Consider the following 21,904-nt stretch of genomic DNA (forward strand, 5'->3'; position numbering starts at 1 on the left):
TGGAATTACTGCCAAATTACCTCAATATTTACCTCAAACTTGATCAAAAATTACTTTGTTATAAATATGATTTAATAATTATATGCTAAAATAGCATATAATCGTTAAAATAGGGCATTTAGACTTGAGAAGCGGCTGTGCACTGCTCTTCATCGGAGGTGGAAAACTAAAACTAATAGAAGACACTTCTGATCAGGCCCAAATCTCACCATTGCGTGACTTATTGTCTACACAAATGTAACCTGGTAGCTAATGTAATGATTCAGGGAGTTTTTTAAAGAAATTTCAAATAAGTTATTTGCTAATTATTATCTATTTATCAGCAGACATGGAAATAAAGCATATCAATTACCTTTGTATTCTTTTCCTGGAAATGTATTAAATAAATTACAAGCTATTGGGAAATAGGGGAATATAATTATTAAATAATGTTTATAATAAAGCAATTTTCAATAAATTTTGAGGTAAATATTGGGGTAATTTGGCAGTAATTCCAAGGAAATTTCATATAGTTTACTTGCTAATTATCACCTAATTACCATGAAATTTGCTGACCTGTAAAATGAAGTGTTGCCAAAAAAATATATAAAGATAATTATGATTGAAAAAGTAGGTCACCTCTGGTCTTAAGGCTGGACGTGCCGTACAACCTGGTAAACATACACACCCAAACACACACACATTTTTTTTCTTTTGAATCAATTCCAAAACTAACCAGTAACTAGTGAAGGGAGTCCAAAATAGAGACGATAAATCGTATTCCTTTAATTGGTTAAAAGTCATATGGCGGCTGTAGTGAGGCATTTCTGGCTCAGGAACAATTGTTTGCAGTTGTACAAACAGGACAAAGTAAAAGCATCAATAACATTATCCACCTCAAGGATAGCATATTCAAAATGTATAATTTTAGTAATCTGTAAAACTATTTAAAATGTAGCATCAAATCAGAGGGCTGACAAAATAGCTGGGAATAAATGGACATCTTCTCCAAAAAATCTATATTGTATTTGTGTATAATATGTGTAAGAGGAAGAACATTTGAAAATCAATAAAAAAAATCTGATCCTTGTAGCACACTTAAAATAAATGATGAAGAGGATGCAATTAGGGTTGACTCATACTGTATCGGATATCAGGCCAATACTGACTCAAATAGCTGGATCAGGTATCGGTGACAATGGGGCCGATCTATTCAATTCAGTTCAGTGTTTATATACTATAAACATTATATACTGGAATTTGAATCCCTGTTTAAGTTTTAACCAATTTGTTGCTGCATTAACGGGGTTTACACTTGAATTGTAATTCCTTTTTAATTTTGAAGATTTTTTACCAAGTTGCTGGTATAGGATATATTATTTTGTAAATAAACAACAATTCAGAAAATATATATCTATGTATTTATTTGTTACATTTTGTTTTACAAACATAGTAAAGCAATGTGTAAGTCAAGCCTCATGTTGCCTTACACATAAAAGAAGGATCCAAGTCTCTTCCTCACAGTGAGGCATACAGCTTATTAATTTAACACTGGTATCGGAACGGTACTCGGTATCGGCCGATACCCAAAGCCCAGGTATCGCTATCGGTATTGGGAATGAAAAAGTCGGATCGATGCATCCCTAGATGTAATACCTGTTATAGCAGGTAGGACTGTGTCAGAAACTGAAACCAACAACAATAATGTAGTGGGATCCAGTGGCGTCAGAACAGAGCACTCAGCTCAATTCCAGTACGCTGCTCCACTGAAGAGTGTAACCTTTCTTTTGCTGATTTCCAAGGCAAGAGATTGTAGGACTTGTAAAGACATTTATCTAATTAACTTTCACACTACCAAAGCAGCCAGCCAGCGTTATTTGTGTGGCTTCTTGAATTGCATTGAATGATGTGATTAAAGTGAAATTAAAGTGTTAAATAATTCTGCTTTACTGGTGTTAGTCTATTATACTGTTGTTGGTGTGATGTAGATAGTGATACTAATGTGTACTCCAATGTAATACTACCTTTTCTGATAGTGAATCAAATGCTTTCATGTATTCATGGACGCATAGCTTGAGTGTCATTGAAAATGTGACGAGAGTGAGGAGTTGAAAGGAATATGGTGTGTATTTGATGCTATACAGCACAGTAGATGTGGTGTAGGTGTAGAGATCAGGGAGGTGAATGGACGTGTAGCGACTTCGGCTTTCATGCAGGACTTCGCCTACATTCACTGAACGTTAACATTTGCCTTTTCATTCACTGCAACCATGATCTTTCCTAACCTCTTTGCTTAACCCTAACCATGGTTTATATGCCATAACTATGATCTTTCCTTCACTATGTGCCCACACTGTAAAAAGCTAGAATTAAAAAAAAAAAAAAAAGGCATTACACGTTTAACAAATGGGGTAATCTGGGGTTTTGCAGACTTGCTCAATACTGACTATCTTGTCTGGAGGTAGATTTGTGTTACTTTCTACTAAGATCAACTTTTTATTCAAACAACAAAACTTTTACCACTGTTTTAATTTTGGTGAACCTCGGAGGGATAACATAATTTGATACTGTGTCTTGCTGACTAGTGTCGACATTAAAGGCCAAAATTTACCTTAAATCAACAGAACTTACTCAAATCAAGCTAGCACAAAGTACTACTCCTATACTGATTATCCTGAACAAATCACCTGCTGGTGAAGAGACTCAGAGCTGCACGTAGTATTGAGTATTCTTATCCTTGTTTGTTAAGCATTTACATGCATAATTTCAGTATTTCAAGAGATGAGTGGTTGAGCCTATTAAGCGCCACTACCACTTTGCTTGTGCCCATAGAACTGGGGTTATAATCAGGGCTGTCAAAGTTAACAAGATAATAATGCCTTAACGCAAATTCGTTCTAACGCCATTAAATTCTTTAACACATTAACGTAAATTGCAATTTGTAAGTTGTAGTGGGCTCTGTTGTAAAGCTAGAGTGAAGATATTGGCATCATATGAAACTATAATAATATAAGGAATCCATTGGTACCAACCAATATGACCATCTGTGTAGCTTGTTGTGAAGGAGGTTATATAACGCTCCGGACTTGCGCTAAATTTTGGCAAGGAAAAACTGGCATGGCCATTTTCAAAGGGGTCCCTTGACGATAATCGCAGGCAGTTTTGGGCAAGTCATAGTCAAGTCAGCATCATGTAAATATGTGAATCGATTGACAGCCCTAGTGATAATGAATAGTCATTGTTTCCACTTGGTTTAAAGAAATTACTAAATTAATTTAAGTTCAACTTAAAATCAGCTGAGCTTTGACCTTGTTTTCTCATAAGAAACTTGATATGCCAGATGAGGCATCTTAACAGATCACAGGAATAGAATGTCAAGGCAAGCTAGCGAGTGATTCTGTAGCTCCGTAATTGAGCCCACCAACTCAAGCTTGAAAATTAGTAATCCAAACTGGAAGTCATTTAGGTTAGTGGCCATATCATCCCCCTTGATTTGGCTTAACCAAGTCAGGCTGGTCATCAAGTCTACTTTAGTGTTCTAAGGCCCGGCTTACTTAATGAATATTGTTATGCAGCTTGTGCATCTGTGTTCATAAGACTATCCTGAAAGTCAGATAGTTGCATAGACCATGACTCACTTGCCATTTTGCATGAATGTCAGTAATAGCTGCATTTTGAAATAGATGCCATTAGAGAATGAACCTACTCTTACAGTGCTCTTCAAGTTAGGAGTCTTAGAAACATGGCAGGCAGTGGTTGTTAAGGTGAGGACTCTTGAAGAGGCTCAGTCGGCCTCTCTAATAGACCAGAACATCGAGTAGCTTGCTCAATTTTGCAATAACAGAGAATGGATATAAAATGTGCACTATACTCAACTGATATAATGTGTATATTTGCAAAATATAAGTTACAGCACATCCATAGCTGCCATTAGACATGAGTATGTTTTAGCCTCTGGCTCTTTTTGAGAGTTTCACACTGAGGGAGAGCTGATAAATACCACGCACTACAACCACTTTGCATATTTTGTTATCATGGGTATTTTTGTATTTTTAGACATTCTTTCTGCTTTTAAAACCACGACTGCAATCAACAATGCAAGGGCAACAATGAAGAAGACATTTTTTACTATAGAAAGAAAATGAGAAGTGGGCTTGACAGCAGGACAAAAAATACAAAAACAGCATAATTCTTAAGATTTAAATTCCTTTCCTCTCTTTAATTAGCATTCACTAGGTAACCAACCCGACAAAGTTGTTGGAAATGAGCCATGTGTTCTACCCTCTGTCATCCTGCCTGTAATGAACGCATCTGTCAAGTCATCTCTCTGGGCTGTATTTTGACTGATGGCTGATTCCAGGATTCCCTATAGCACAACTGCCTCACACATTTTTTTTCTCCTTTTCTCTCCCTCTCTTTCTGCTTTGGGATGTTGAAATCATTTCCATTGCTGCCATTAGTCTGTTGATTAGTACAGCTGTTTTTAATTGTTGAGGGTTATCATGTTAAGGAGGAACAGCTGCTATGAAACTCGTCAGCTGTAACTCTTTGTTTAGACTAACAATTTAAGATTATCTGTGAATCCTTTAGATCTTTTCCTGCAGAAATGTGTACATGCATTAAAGCTCCAACAGCTATATCATTGCAAATTCCCCTGTTATCTGAGACACTGGAAATTACACAGCCATTTTTGGAGCCATTACGTGTTGATAGCTAGACTAATAAACATGTGTATATATTATTTAAAGTTATATTTTTAGATATCAGCATTACTTTAAGTGACAGTCAAGAAACAGTAAACACAAAAGGCAGAAAATAAATTTGACTTAAAGTGACTTTCATCAAAATATCAACTTGTTAATTATTATTCATGTGACGTAAAGCTTCAGTAGGCAAAAAGTTGTTGGCATCATTGGGCAAAAATTCCATAATAACCTTTCAGCATATTGAAATTCAAGTGTTCTGAGAGAAAACTAGACTTCTGCACCTCCTCATGGCTCTGTTTTCAGGCTTTAAAATATCTAGCCAGTGAAGGGAGATTTTGGCCAATCACAGGTCATTTCAGAGAGAGAGCGTTCCTATTGGCTGTTCATTCAAAGGGGGCAGCTGTAAATTACTTGCGAACTCCGATCAAACGGTTAAACTAGGCAGCGCTGAACAAATAAGAATTAATCTTCTGTTACTGTAATGCCTATTTCTCACCTCAAATGTTTTCAGAAACATCTTGTAGTGTACTGTTTAGCTGTAAAATGAGAAAGTTTGCTCCGGCTGGTGGGTGGTGCTTGGTGTTTCCTCAACTGATCTCAACATGGCTGTCAGGTCACAAAATTTCTCATTTTACAACTAAACAGCACACTACAAGATGTTTCTGAAAACATTTTATGCAAGCATTTCAGTAACAGAATATTGATTCATATTTGATCAGCGCTGCTTAGTTTGACCGTTTGATCAGAGTTTGCGAGTGATTGACAGCTGCTCAGAGATGGCAGGCTCCAGATCAGCTCTGATTGGTGACTGTTTTAGAAAAATTGCTTTTTTAAATCATATTTACTCCAATTCTACCTACTGCAGCTTTAACTTGTTAATTATTGTGACTTAAAACTCATAAAAAACAAACCCGCAGAGCATTATCACCTCTTACCGCTCTCGTCAGCATCCGTTCCAGATGCAGCAGACAGCTGTTTAGCTGCGTACAATGAGTATGCTACTTCCCTCAGTAGTTGTTGGAGACAAAAAACAAAGCTATAAGTAGAGCGAATATTGGATTTACATTCAGGTAGCACACAACTCTGTTGCTCTGTATCAGCTTGTTGTGTAAATAAGCAACTGTTTGCTAAAAAGTTCACCATATCAACTTTATAAGGTGATGATATGTCAGTGTTGTTTTGACAGCTTATTTCTGCTGCTAAAGTGGCCAAAAAATCCGTTAATGCATGTCTAGACAACTAAATCGCAATTACAAACTCGGCCATACTCACAAATAACATTATAATACAACATGATTTAGTGTGGTAAAGGGCCCAGCTTGTTGAATCCAAACTGCATCACCACAAACTAAGCTTGCTCACACAAGCCTATCGATAGACAGCGTTGATATGGGAAGATTCTGCAAAACCTTACATTACATTCAATGGCTTGTCATCAATTACAGCATTTTTTTTTTGTTCATCAATCACCAGTAAATTATACACATATTAACAGTTCCAAATCTGTTTAGTATTTTATAATTATTTAGTAGTTAATGGTTAGTAGGGCAACCTTAACTCAATATATGTGCTATGGCAGAAAAAAAAAGGTTGGGAAACACTTTCCTAAAGGCTTGGTCACTCAGTAAGAATGAAGCAGCCCTGAAGGTTTAGAAGGGTGTCTCGCTGATAAATCACTACCCAGTGAATGCTCTGCTCCCTCTATTGGTGTTAAACAGTCCAATAATCCTTGGCTTTTGTCCTGAAGTAAACTGCCAGGGCTCTGCCTGCCACCTCAAACACAGATTTGGTTTGTGCATTTTCTTACATGTGATTGACCTAAGGGAGTGCAGTGTTGAATGTGATGCAATATGACCAGATAGGGGCGCTATAACAATGAAATTTACGTTTTGGGCTGTAACTTTTGAACCGTAAGGCTAATAAATAAAAAATGTCTATCTATAAAAGCCACGCCCATTTGCGTCTAAATTGATTTTCCACCACTTTGAATTGTGTCCAAATCAGATTTTTTTGCTACTCTTCTTTCAAATTGTGCAATTGGCACCAAATTTGGTACAGAACATCTATGGACCAATTTGGAAAAACTACTTTTTGGGATTGTTGATATTCCATTCAGTTTTGCCATAGCTGGCCCTCAAAGTTAGCTCAAATGCAGCGGGGACATGATGTCTGAGTGACCATTACAAATTCTGTGCCATTTGGCCAGTAGGTGGTGCTGTAGCAGCATCATCTAACTATAAAGGAAATAGTATCCGTCTGCCTATCTGTGCATGTACTGTATGTATGACTGCCTTCACATATCTCAAGAACCGGTCATCCAATCAACTTGACACTTGGCAGGTGCAAGCAGCCATACATACCGTGGTTCTCGACAACGCTGCAAGCAGCAGAACTTCTGTGGGCACTCGCTCCGAACAGGCACCGCACTAGTTATTTAAAAAACCTGCAGTAGATGCAGGTGATCAACAGTCAGCGCATCATGTAAAACACCTGCCAGCGCCAGTTCTCCTTTGGGAACATAAACACTTCAATGTAAAAGCACCATTTATGCATCCTATCCTTGTTTCTAAAACTGGATTCCCCTGGCTAGTGTTTTATTTTTGCAGGACGCATCCAAAGAAAGCTCTGAGACGAGGTATCTAATGTGTTTGTCCTTAGACTGTTGATGATCAGTCAGTCCCTCTCCCCCCCACCCCCTTTCATTTCTCCACTCTCCTCTCACTAATCATCTTCCCATGCTCCCTGATAGATATCATATATGAGAGCTATTACTTAATTTTTGATTTGCTCAGGCTGTTTCCCCTCAGCCGTGACTCCAGCCGTTTATGCTGTGATTGCTCTTGACATTTTAATAAGAAACTTTCCTGTGCTGACCCCAAGGTACCCACCGCTATGTGTTCTGAATCACAAGTGAAACATAACAGAAACCAAAGTGCAACTGTAAACATTCAGAAATGCAGCATCGTGATCCCTTTCAAATTCGTGGTTTCCACCCTCTACATGTGTTAAGACTCTACGGATTTATCAACAAGTCGAGACTTAATGCGTGTGAGTTCACATGATAATTCTCTCTATACGTTTGCAGTCCTTTTAACATGAATTCATTAATTTGAGTCATACACTGATCATGTTTGCAAGTTTCCCTCATACATCTGTTTTTTGTGACAGAGCAGGTGTCTTATCCCACAAAATGCAAACATTTCCCCCATTAAAACGCAAATGCGCCAAATGAATGCTAATCTGATCTTTGAAGATCACACAGCCCTCCCACTTATCAGTGAGCAACACAGATATTCGTCTGTTAAGTTTTGTCATGCATATGCATCATCTTAATTATTTCACAGAGCTTCTTGTTAGCCACTTCAGTATCAGGTGGGATTTCAGGTGATTTCCCCTCTTTGGATGGCAAGGGTAAAGAGATCTACAGGATAAGAGGCATGATGGAGGGATAAGTGGAGGTGTAATTACCCTGTTTTCCATTAAGAAACTCAACCACATATTAATTCATTTATTTACTCATTCATTCATTCACTCGCAGATAGCCTACCTCCAATTGGATAATTGAACCAGGATCATTCAGAAACCTCTCCAATACCGCTAAACATTTATGGTGCAATGCAACATTATTGATCTCACTGTATGGCACAAGTGTGCAGACGCTCAAACAAATTATGCAGACATCTGAACATTACGCCCATATTTGATTGTCGGAACATCAAATTGCAAAACCAATGGGCGTTGATATGTTGCTGTAACTGCCTCCAATCTTCTCGGGAGGATTTCCATAAGAATCTGCTGGGATTTGCTCCCATTCATCTTAGCTGCCGTATCCTAGCTAACGGTGCTAACAGTGAAAACAAAGGCAATACTGCTGGCAGAGATAACAGTGTGGGTGCCACGCCTCCACAATGGCGCGGTCGGTTGGGATGGCGTTATCAGCTGTAACCGCCGTATGAGCACAGTGCAGAGCAATAGCTGTGAGCTAACCAGTGGGGCACGCTCACATGCACTAAAAGCACGAGCAGCCAGCCCGGCTAATTAAACAAAGCACATAAAAGCTTGGATTACAACACACACGGAGGGAGAGTGACTTCATTTTCTGCTCAAGTAGACATTACTCCTCCTATCTTTACATAGCAAATAGTTGTTTTACTGCTATATTAATGCTCTGGATATCATATAGAGAACCTTTAAATGGCCTAGCCCAAATCATAAAAAGCAGCTCAAACATGTCCACAGACTTTTGGCCCTACAGTGTATCTTTCTATCTATCTGTCTACCTCTCCGTCGGTGTATCTATCATCACAGCAGTCTTGGCTCATTGCTATGTTTCATTTGTAACATTTCTTCAGCCTTCATGCTGCCAATAGCATTTTTTTGGAAAAATGAAATGTTTGGCCACAAAATGAAACCCAGGATACAATACCAACACCCATCACATTTCAAAAAAAGAAAAAAAGGCTCAAATATTAATATGTAAAACTAAAAACCTGATGCATTCCGAGCTTGAATCCATTGTGGCACGGCACGACTGGGAGAAAAATAGCTGCCCCGCTAACTTATAATGAGCAGCGCCTTCGCTATTTATTGGAATTCCAGGTCTATTTCCTTTAAGTGTTAGTGAAATGCTGAGGGAGTGTTAGAGGAGAGACGGTGGGGGTGGAGCATGGAGGGAGGTGAGATCTGAAAGATTGAAGATGGATTTCTGTAGGAGTGGTGTGTGGGCATTAGAATGCTGATGGTGCAGGAGAGAGTCTGACTTGGGAAATCACTCGTCTGCATCATTTCTCCACTCAAACCGACCGTCAGAATCAGTTTCACTGTCGGGCATTCATGAGCATCCTGAAGCCTAGCATTCTCTTATCACACTTATCCTATGCATAATATATGCGCTTCAACTAGTGATTGCTCCTCAGTAACAACAACAACAACAACAACTTGTAATTTACAGGAATCTTTCTACTCAGTAGATATCCAAAAAAATCGTTCCAAACTCTGATCAATCCCTTCAATTCGCTTTTTTTATCTTCTTAAATTTACACTCAAACCAAAAAAGGTCTGGTTGACTAGGCTTTTTATTATTGGATTCAAGCCAATCCATGACTGGCAAAGAGATTATGTGCAGCTTTTGAAAGCCATTTTAACAGAGATCAGGATACACTGAACAGAGAGAGGATCATTTTATGAGTGTTGGCTTTCATACCCCAGTGATCTGCGTCATGACTGAATGTATATATATATATATATATATATATACACACACACATATATATTGTCAAAACAATATACAAATGTCTAATCTATATATTTTTCTATATTGTTTCTATCACAATATAGGCTAGGCCTATATTTTTTTATTTATTCTTTACTACAATTAAAACTTTTATGTTCATTTAGCATTCAAGTTCCGAAAATTACTCAAAAATAGCTTTACCCTGTGGTTATTTCATATAGACTATTTATTTATTGAATTACCACAAAAAAATATACTATATTGCGATATACTGTATATCGTTATTGAGATATAAAATTACCCACATCGTGATAAAAGATTTTGGCTATGTCCCCCAGCCCTAATCTATATGCTATCCTAGTCTGTTTAAATGCATGTCCTGATAGGATGAGTCTTGCACCGACTGGTCACTGCATTCTGGTACTTTTTGCTCTTGCTTCTCGTTTACCATTTTTTTTTAGATGTTTCATACATACCTTTGTCAAAGTCTCCACCACCATGGGCTCAATCCTAATGATGGACACACGTATGTTTCTTGTCAGTATGCAAGAAATGTATATACTATATACTGTTTTATATTATAGTACATTATACAAGATGCAACAGACATCAGTAGTACTGCATTGTTTATCTTCCTAATCTAAGATCCACTTTTTTAAATATAATTTATTGTGACAATTCCTTACAGCTCTTCCATTTTGTTCATGCAATTTCGTATGCATATTTACACCTTCGAGTATACTTAACGTTGTCACTTCCCCATTGTGAACACTCAAAACCTGGCTGAATGAAGTACTACTTTATGAAACAGTGATAGGTTGCAGGTAGGGCAATTATCTTTCCACATGCAAAATGCAGCTCAACAACATCCCCTCCATTACTTTGTTTACTGCAGTGAGAACATTGTTAAAGTAATCACAGTTAAGGTCTACGAACAACCCCAGATCCTCTGTTTCCACCTTTTCCTAGACTGATCATGTGTCGTCTGTCACACCTTTATCCAGTGCTGCAACAGCACTAACATAGTGTGAAGATAGTTCTGGCAATGCAAGATTTCAATCTCCACTGATTCCCCACCCTTTCCACCAGGTGACAGGATAGCAAGCTTACACAATTGCACTGATGCAAGTCTGTCCTCTGCTGAGTGAAAAAGATGCAATATTCGCAATTCAAAAATGTCAAAGTTTATCAGCCTTTGAGAAAAGCATCAGTCTCTCTACACATCTCATCACATCAGTGATCCAGGATTATAGGGTTCTGGATAAAGGAGTGCTTACAGAGAGTGTGGGCTTCAGGTTGTTTACAGCATTTGCAGACCTGTCATGTCCACTAGACTGGCCAAATCTATTCTCTTTCCAGAGGCAATAGTGATGGATTATCTGCCCTTAGGAAGGCATAATTTACTATTGTTCCCCTGCACTCTGTGGACTGGCCATTAAGTTTGTAATTGCCGCAGGTTATTTAAGTGCGATTGACAGACTTACATATGATTTTTTTGTTCGTTAAATTAATTTCCCCATGTCAGTCACAGCTATTAGCCTTCCCCACCATCTCCCTTGCTGCTTAAACATTCTTTTTAATTCAGGAATATGGTCACAGTGTTTGCTTTACTACCACCTAATTATAGAAGATGGCTCGAAAAGTCAAACAAATCTCTGTCATCCATGTTGTTAATTAAACACGTTTCACTTTAATGTCATCATTTGAATGTGTGGAGAAGTGATAACCGGTCAGAAACGATTTTTGTGTGGTGTGCATACAATTTAAGCTGTTTTAGTTTGTAGAGACCTTAATTGAGTTACTGAATCACTGAATATTACATTCCTCATGATGTTGATGTGTTAAAGAAATTCTAATAAAATGGGATTAAAAGTGCTATTGAAACATTGATAACAGCCACTATATGTCAAACTCCCCATCCCCCGTTCCATTGGATTCACTTCACAACAAGTGGTTGCCAGTTCATTGCACAACCTGCATATTTTGTGGTTGAGTGGAGTGAGACTCAGACAGACAGTCATACCATTTATCCATTTTTTTCCACACTAACTGACAACTTGATCGCTGATGACACAGAGATACTGTGATACCAACGTTGTTTTACTATTTGCTAACAAGCCTTGTTAGAAGTGGGAACCAAACGTCAGATATCTTCCACTGAAATAAACAAAACATTCATGTTGGACCCGCCAACATTATTAAAATGATTAATTCACAATCCTAATTTTTATTTTATTTTTTCAGGAAAAGCCATATTTTTATTTGGCACCTTTCTAAAAGCTCTGTGTATGTATTATTATTTTTGTTAACAATTTGTGGATATAAAAATTGTATCAATAAGGTCTTTAACAAAGTGTTATGGTACTGTGACAATTACAGTAACACAACACCACAATAAGTTATTTAAATAGCATATTGAACTTGAATTAGTTGTGTTAATAATTATGTATAGGATATAGTCTTGAACTCATACCTCTGTATTTTGTAGTGAAAAGAATTAGAGCAAATTCATCAATGATGGAGGCTTTGAGACTGTAAGTTGCCTCATAACAAATGAATGGTGATGCTACATAGGTGGGAATCCACCTTTTGTCCCTATAGTGTATTCTTATCTGTTTTAGTGCCGGTCTCATGTGACTAACTCCCTCTTTGTGTAAGATAAAGGACTTGTCTGTTGTGGTGTCTATGCTGTTCCCTCTGGCATCTCATCAGATATCCCAGTGAGGGCCATCAGGGTCCATTTACTGTCTTATAAAACAACCAGTCCCCTGCCAGTTTGGTTCAAAACGATTCCATAAACAAAGATATAAGTCGCAAAGTCTGCCCTAGTAAAAGCCTTATGGGAAAAATGACACCTTACAAGCAATTTACACTCCGGCCCGTTGAGAGTTCACCTCCTCTTTTTTGCTCTCCCTCTTTCTTTTACCTCTCTCTCTGTGTTCTTTCACCCCCTTATGCTACCACTTCATATTCATCACAATGCTAAATGATATGTAATCATTGCCAAATGTAACACAGTGAAGTCATCTGCAATAATATTAATTATATGACCTGTTCCCCATCTCTCTCCTTCTGCATTCTAGTTGAGAAAGGCGGTGATGGACCACATCTCAGACTCTTTCCTGGAGACCAACGTCCCTCTGTTGGTGCTCATTGAAGCGGCTAAGAGTGGAAACGAGAAGGAGGTCAAGGAGTACGCCCAGGTGTTCCGTGAACATGCTAACAAGCTGGTGGAGGTCAGTCATGAATTATACACAGGGGCACACGCATATACTTACATATATCTATTCTTATTCACCAGTTCAGAACTTAATGAGTTATGTGCATGTTGTGTGTGAATATATGAGCAATGCAGGTCAGGTCACCATAATGGTGCCAAGAATTAGGATTTCAACCAGCGCACAGAGGCATTGTTCCCACTGAGCAATGCAAACCTTCCTCATTAAAGCGGCAGTAGGCGAGATTGGAGCAAACATGATTTTAAAAAGTCATTTTTATATTTTATATAAAGCATGAGACAGGTAATCTGAAAACAATCCTGTTCCTCTGTGTCCTCCGGTGTGCTCTGGTGCTCCTAATGGTATCTGCAAGATTTCAAAACAACCAATCAGAGCTGATCTGGAGCCTGCCGTCTCTGAGTAGCTGTCAATCACTCACGAACTCCAATCAAACGGTCAATATAGGCAGCGCTGATCGAATATGAATCAATATTCTGTTACTGTAATGCCTATTTCTCACCTCAAATGTTTCAGAAACATCTTGTAGTCTACTGTTTAGCTGTAAAATGAGAACGTTTGTGACCCAGCAGCCATGTTGAGATCAGTTGAGGAAATACAAAGCACCGCCCACGAGCCGGAGCAAACTTTCTCATTTTACAGCTAAACAGTACAGTACAAGATATTTCTGAAAACATTTTATGTGATTTAAGTGATTTACAGTTGCCTCCGTTAAATGAACAGCCAATAGGAACACTCGCTCTCTGAAATTACCTGTGATTGGCCAAAGTCACCATGCTGAATGATTATTATGGAATTTTTGCCCAATGATGCCAAAATAAAATTCTGCCTACTGCCACTTTAATAAGAAGAGAGAAATGCAGTCTAGACTGTATGTTGAAACCTTAAATATACACATTAGAAATTGTTATATTGGCAAAAATATATTGTTTTAAATATTTGGTATTATTTGATAGCGGTTAGAGAAACTGCCACAGAACATGCCTACTGGAAAATTAAAAAAAACAACAACAAATGTATTACACTGTAAAGCAGATTTCAGACACACACACTCACACACACACATACACCTCATCTAGAGTTCTGTATTCATCTTGTATGCACATTCTTGCTTTCACTTGAATGCCGTACAAATACCTTTTCTCCCAGACAGTGGGGGAAATGTTATTAAATTATTTGCAATGTGGTAACTTGGCAGAATGGAGGTACATCTCGCTCCTAAACGTGCTTCTTCTTTCTAACTGCGTGTGCAGACATTTGTGGCTGAAATCAAACTGCATACCACAACTTGAAGCCTCAACCATCATTGACTTTTATTTTAATTTTAGAAATAACATGCTCGCTGTGCAGCTCGGCGTGCAGAACTCAGCGTACTTGCAGCATGGAAAATAGACCTGTGTCCTTGTTTTGTTTTTTCCTTATGTGCTTCATTGTGGTGATGCAAATAGCCAATCTCAGCTCAAGCTTACATGTCTAACTTATACAGTCTTGGATAACTGTTGAATTTTTCACTTGCTGATTCAGTTGCATACATTTTAGACTAAACTGTTTGCATGTACATCATGTGACAGTGACTTTTTTGTTGCTATTAATAAACCATTTAAAATAATATTGCCTATGCCACACACTAAATGCTCCGTCAGAAGCAAACATGTACATGAATGTCCACCAGCCTGCCACTGCACCACCTTTCTAAAGGTTAACAAATGATGATCACAGCAACTATACATATTCTGGTAGATGTTTTTCATACTATATGTACCTATGTATACTGATGGGCAGTTATTGTTTACCTGTGTAAGGCTACAGGCACTGGGGGTCTGTTTACACACTGTTGTCTCTTTTGGCTTAGTTTGTACCCAGTAGTCATACCTTTAAGGAGATGCTATGAAGAAGTCTGGCTTCCATTTTATAATTATCCAAAACTGAGATAGATTCATGCAGCAAGAGTAAGTTACAGTTCATGTTACTGCCACATGCTGCTGGTGTACTGACGTATAACCTGCTTATAATCCAGGTAAATAACGCAAAAAGTGTCACTCAGCTTTGTTACATATTGAAAATGTGCGCTGTATTGAAACTATGAAAAAGCTTCTGCTCCTCTTCATCTAACCACACTATATGTGTGTCTCCATGCTTTTCTTCATTTTGCTCAAAAAACAAACCTGACACTATAATCTACATGTTTAGGAGCCAATTAGTCTTTTATTTTTACTCAAGTTGCTAAAAAGTCACCGTTGTTCATCAGATGTCATCATTATTTTCAGATTTGTTCTCCTTTATCAGGTTTTGAGATTTAATAAAATCAATTTTTTTAGTTTCCACATTTGAAACCAACTTTAATTAATGTAGCAGAAACAGTGAGAAAGTCAGTATAATAAAAGTCAAAGAAACACGTGACAACCGTCACTACAAAACAGTGCACCTTCATGCAAGCATTTGATATTCACATCTCGGCGACACAAAACGTGACACGGACGCGCTTTGTTCCGGTGTACAGGCAGGTCTATTACATACTTTGCTGCGAGACTGGGCTGGCTTTAGGACGTGGCTACCTTGTGAATGACAAAGTTGCTATCACGCTCCACCCTCTCGTTCAAATATGGTCACTTATGGCTCCAAAAAAACAAGTTGGCTACAGTCAAAATACCAAACTCAAGACTTCAAAACGGCAGTCCATAAAACAATGGGTGACGTCACGGTGACTACCTCCACACACATATACAGTCTATGGGTGATTGGGAGGTACGGCCTGGCAGATCCAAACCTGATAAGTGTTTTGTTATTGGACATCTTGGGGTGTCTCGAGAAGATACTGTGGAAATATGGAGTGTCAGGACTGTTGCTAGGATCCATCTTTCCCTCATAGAACCACATTGACTAAAGACTATCTAGCCCTACTCTACCTATGTTTGGCTAATGTGAAAGAGAGACATCTGTCAATTGCAAATGTTGTGCAGACAATCCATGATTCATAGGCACATGTTCACCTTTACAAACCGTAAAAGGGTGCTATGGAGCGAGGGATGTTGTGTTACTCAGGTCAGCTTTGTGCTCTTTCCAGCTCATACTCAATAGGGGTTTTTGCCACATTCTGTTATACATCTACTATCTCTCTGGAGGGGATTGGATAGAGTTTGTTTTTTGGTCATCCCCTTTCTGCAGTGGGGTAGGATTGAAAGTTAAATTCCTCTGTCCTTCAGTGGGCGTTGCCTTTTGTTCACATGGCCCCTTTCAAAGCCTTTAGAAGCCTTTGTGTGGGCCTCTCTTCACATACTGTCACTTAAAACAGCACTGCTGCTTCCTTTGACATCAGCTAGAGAGTGAGTGATTTGTGTGCCCTTTTGGTCTGCCCCAGCTGTTTGCTGATGAGGGAGGATCTGACTGCTACACTTAAAAATCTGTCCTTTGCTTCCAAAACTTTGTTTAGCCCAAGGACATTTTCGGCAGATACATTCTATTATTCTGATGAAGGAAAAAGGAGGGAGATGTTGCATTGCTTTTGCCCTGTGCTTTTTTTTTGGTTTGTTTTGTAAAGCAGCAGTTGTTTGTATGCTGGAGCGTAAGCCCCGGTCCAAACAGAGAGTAATATAAAAAATATATTAAAATAAGTTAATATGAGGATATGTAAGAAGGAATAATGAAATATTAGAGGATAACAAAAACAATATTAAAGACACATGGAGTGTGTTAAACCACATTATTAGAAATACATCTAGAAACTCAAGTTACCCTCAGTGTTTTATTGACAATGATAAGACTATAAATAATATGGATGAGGTGGTAAAATAATTTTTAAGTGTTGGACCTAAATTAGCAGAAGCAATCAACGACCCAGAAACACTGACCAATGTTTTCTGGGTCAAAGGCAGAGCCCGCAAATGAGTACTTGTTGGTCCACGAGTCAATGGAGACTTATCAGAAGAGACATGTGGCTGCCCTTGCCCTTTAGTAAGGTAACGCTCTGCAGGGTTAAATAGGTTCATCACACTGTAACTGGCAGAGCGGCACATGCATATGAATTTCAGTTTCATGAGAGGATGAGGTGCTTCTTCAACAAAGTCCTATTAGAGATCTGCAGCTGTGATTGTGTGGCTACGGTCATAGTGGCTTTTTTTAACAAGGGATGAAAAATGAGTAATCGGTGTGGTTCGACATGGAGGGGTCATCTCATTAGAGTGTTTTTACACCTTTTGATTCACAAAAGGAAGTATTGAATGTGACATTTGCATGTTAAATGCAGTTTTGATTCACGCAAATGTGGCAATATTGTTGAGAGAAAACTGATAATTAAGTATTGCACTCTGGTTTCCCCAGGTGTTATGTGCAGCATTATTTTGACGCTTTGTACCAAACAAAAGGTGGGTGGTATAGTTCCTCTGTACGAATGAATTTCTGACAACTACAGAACATACTGTCCACCCTTCCCTCTGACATCCAAACTATGTTTATTCGTCACTGTTCCAGTACAGTCCAAAGAATATGTATTTCACACCACATATTGGAAAATACAGAGCACAAGCTGTAATGAGGCGCAGTGCAGAATTTTATCCTTTTGTCAGGGTGAGCATGCACATTACTGGCCCTTACTAGCTGAATAGCTAATACACTCAAGGCTACATACTTGGCAATATCACCGTCATTGCTGTCATCATCATTATTCGCGCCATCACAGACACAGTCATCATAACCGCCACCATCATAATCCTCTAATATATTAGGATAATTAACATCCTGATCAATGTCACTGCAGTCATCTCCCTGATGTCAGGGAGGAGCTGTCTTAAGCCATTAGACTTTGGACATGTTCAGCAGTGTCAAAGTAAAAAGTACCCTTCGTCATGTCTACTTTTGTTTTCATTTTACTTTTGTTTTCCATTTGGCTCGGCGGTGTACAACAGCTCTCTTTTCTCCACCATTGTTCTCAGCTCACCTCAGTGACGACGAGCCAAATTCACCCCAGAGGCTCTCCTAATCACATCTTACTCATTACGCCATCTTGACCAGCGACAGGAAACCACTAATTATTGGCTTAAAGACGTGTAATGAATCTGTGAAATATAATGGAATGAACCTACTATAGTCAGGGAAATCTTCTCCATGAATCTCTCATTAGATTTTTGCCTTAGTATTAGTCATATCTTCTTATTTAGCTCTGTATTCATACAAGTAGTTGTACACTCAACATGTACACAGCCTAATCTGTGCATGTAGTCACTTACAACCTCTTACATGTACATTTTAGGGCTGCCAATTGATTAAAATAAGTAATCACGATTAATCGATGTCAAACATGATTTACCACACATTAATCGCACATTTTTTATCTGTTCAAAATGTACCTTAAAGGGAGATTTGTCAAGTATTTGATACTCCTATCAACATGGGAGTGGGCTAATATGATTGCTTTATGCAAATGTATGTGTATATTTATTATTGGAAACCGTTTAACAACACAAAACAATGACAAATATTGTCCAGAAACCCTCACAGGTGCTGCATTTAGCATAAAAAAATATGCTCAAATCATAACATGGCAAACTCAAACCCAACAGGCCACAGCTGTCGGTGTGTCAGTGTGCTGACTTGACTATGATTTGCCCCAAACTGCATGTGATTATCATAAAGTAAAATATATTTGCCTTAACACGCTATTATCGCGTTTAACTTTGACAGCCTTAGTCCATTTATAAACTCACACACATTTACATACATTATTTTCTTTAATCCTGCAGTACAAGATGACATTTTGGCAGACAGACAAAAAACTCTTGTTCTCCTCCTGTAATGCCCATATGATATGACTTCTGACAATCTTTATTTCTTTGGAATTGTCATATTTTAACTGAACTCCACACAGAGGTTGGATAATTTCAGCTGTCTCTATTTGTAGAGGAAAATCAGTAAGAAGTGGGGGAAGTACATTAAAGACACAGAGAAATGTTATCCCTCAGTGTTTGAGAGGTAAATTGTGGGTATCCTTGTATCATTGGTCTATTAATTCAGGTTTTAAGACATTAATTCCCCAGGCTAATTTTAATGACAAGTACCGTATCCCAACCCATCGCCAATCCAGGCATAGTTCCTTCTCTATAATAAGATCCCCTTTTACTGGTGTTTTTGTGGTAGTCTATATAAACGCAATGTTAACTAATGTTTAACTTCAATATTCCCCATTGCATTTAGAATATCAGTGTGTGTGTTCAGTATTGCATAGTTTAAATCAAATCAGACACACTCTTGGAAGGCTTCAGTGTTGAGGCTCACGAACATTTCCATCTTCCCTTTTACAGTCATAACTTCTATATAGCCTCTATTTTATTGAATCATCTAGCATGTTTTAAAGTATAGTCTAGATCAGTGGAGTCTGGTCCACAGAGGCAGAGGAGGTTGCGCTTCCTCTATTTTTTGAGAGGAAAGAGGGAGATCAAAATATAAAAGAGCAATTTGTTGAAATAAACCAATGCCAAATCTCAGTATCATTTATAAATAGTTTGTTCTCTGTTCTTTGGAAAAAATCCATTATTTATTAAAGTGTAATTAAAATGCCTCCACAGCGATCCTGCAGGTCAGAGGGGAATTTTGCAGCCTGTGTGGGGGTGAAGTTTTTCATTTGACATAAACATAGACATTATACAGTATAGCCTACATAGAGAAGTAAGTACATAGTAAGACAGGGCATACAAAAAATAAGAGTAAAAAATACCCAAGCGATAAGAACACTAGTAAAAGTCATATGTTATAATAGGTAAATAAATATATGCATTATAAATATTATAAATTATGTGCAGTAGCAGTAGTGCAAACATTATATATCCACGTGAACAAGACAAACAAAGACAGTGCAAAAACAAACAGGGTCAGAGACCACCGAGTTGGCTGAGACTGAGGTCATCACGGCAGCTGGTATTGTATAGCCGGATGGCTGATGGTACAAAGGAGCGCTTGAAGCACCTTGGAAGGATGAGACGGTTGCTGAAGGAGCTTCTTAACCCATTCATCTCCTCATACTGGCCACTACTGACTCATAAAACATTCGTAGCAGTCTGTTACACACATCAAATGACCTAGGTCTCCTCAGGAAGTACATTCTGCTTTGTCCCTTCCTGAACCTCCTCACCCTGGATGGTGATAGGTGTTCCGGCGGATGTCCACTACCAGCTGTTTCGTCTAGCCCCCCGCCCCATATGATAAAATGAGGAACATGAGAGCACATACTATATCAAGCAGCACTGAGCCCATACATAAAATGTAGGTGCAAGTGCAAAATACGAGAAATAACTTAATAAAATAACATGACACTATGGGTTGGTTTTCCTCCTGTCCTCCCCAGTTTTCCGAGTCACCAGCCGCCAATGGTCTAGATCAATTATCAATAGTTCAAGTTGCTAATAGATATGTTATTCCTTTTCCCAAGACAAATGAGAAATTATCGTCTAAAATTCAGTTTTAATTATTTGCTACAGCAATATTTTAGGTAGTACATTAGACTTTTAATTAAACATCAATATCCTGGTCTTTCAATTCTTGAAGTATTCAATAGCAAATGTTATTTTTGTTTTACATTCACAAACTACTTAAAATGAATTACCTAAAAAAGATGCTCTTATTGCTGAACCAAATCCACAAGTATCACTAACGACCTTCAACAGAAACAATGACATAAAACCCTGACAATATAAAACTACAACAGTGTGCACCACTGTAAAACCCACGTCTTCTTATTTAAGGGTTCCCACATCTCTTCTAATTCCCATAGATCAATTAAAAGCTCCAAAGATCATGAATGAAAATGTCCATACTTCTCATCCAACACTGCAATTTTTTTTTTATTACACCCTATTTAACTGCCACCATGTGCTCACGTTGCTATGGGAGTAGAGTACAAAGTCCCTCGAGCATCATAACACAAGTACATGTACACAGATAAGTGACAGTGCATATACGCTACTGTTCATCACCTCTGTAAAATTGGCATACAGTTACTTTGAGAGATGGGGTCATTTTATTGTAGATGAAGATTGGTCAGAACCAGTGTATTTAATTAATGAGCATTTTTTGGGAAGGGATACACAGTAGAATTAGTATGTTCCAAATAAAAGTACAAATGTATGGTTTATTTACTACTCTACAGCCATTACTCCCCCTTCCTACTATATCTGTATATATTTCTTATCTATTTATTCCCCTTCAACACCATCCAATACACATGTACAATCACCATTTGTCAGTTTTTACTTCCTTATATCTGCCTCTTACACTGATGCTGCAGGCCGGGCTCTCCATTAAATCAGTGTGTTGCCCACACAGATTTGCTCGTGTTAATTCAAACACAAGATGACTATCAAATCCTTTAAAGTTACCATGGTTCCTTTTCATTGCCACTGCAGCGAGAATGAACACGTGCCAGCGATTTCTTGGACCTCTAAAGGACGTCACGCTCCATCACTATTCTATTGTCAGAATGAGGTTTTCCTCTGACCTTGACTCCGTCTTGGAGCATTTCTCTTTAACAGCTGTGGTATTATGAGGGACTCTTCTATATCTGCCTTATCTCTAACAGGGCCCTATCTCTGCAATGCTTTCTCCAATCGAGGGCAGAGTTGCATAATGGGTAGACAAGTTTTAATTGTGCGTGCGTGCAACTCTGACTCCTATTTTCTTTTTTTGCAAGCTATAGTGTGTATTGTATTTGTATGTTGTTTTCTATAATTAACCTCTAGTTTTTCTATTTTCATTTGCATCTTTTG

At 38.2% G+C, this 21,904-nt stretch overlaps 1 protein-coding gene across 7 annotated transcripts in view; it reads left to right on the forward strand.

The window, feature by feature from the left end:
• Nucleotides 1-21,904, forward strand: part of ctnna2 (catenin (cadherin-associated protein), alpha 2) — a 375,732-nt gene that overhangs the window by 272,836 nt on the left and 80,992 nt on the right. For 6 of the 7 annotated variants that reach the window (XM_037765878.1, XM_037765882.1, XM_037765879.1 and 3 more), the window contains one exon: nucleotides 13,002-13,154. In XM_037765878.1, coding sequence (XP_037621806.1) covers nucleotides 13,002-13,154 — 153 coding nt within the window. Of the gene's footprint in view, nucleotides 1-13,001; nucleotides 13,155-14,482; nucleotides 14,764-21,904 lie in introns of those variants that run through there. The other variant, XM_037765885.1, reaches the window with a different exon arrangement.

This window comes from Sebastes umbrosus, chromosome 3, assembly GCF_015220745.1.
Source record: "Sebastes umbrosus isolate fSebUmb1 chromosome 3, fSebUmb1.pri, whole genome shotgun sequence".
NCBI lineage: Eukaryota > Metazoa > Chordata > Actinopteri > Perciformes > Sebastidae > Sebastes > Sebastes umbrosus.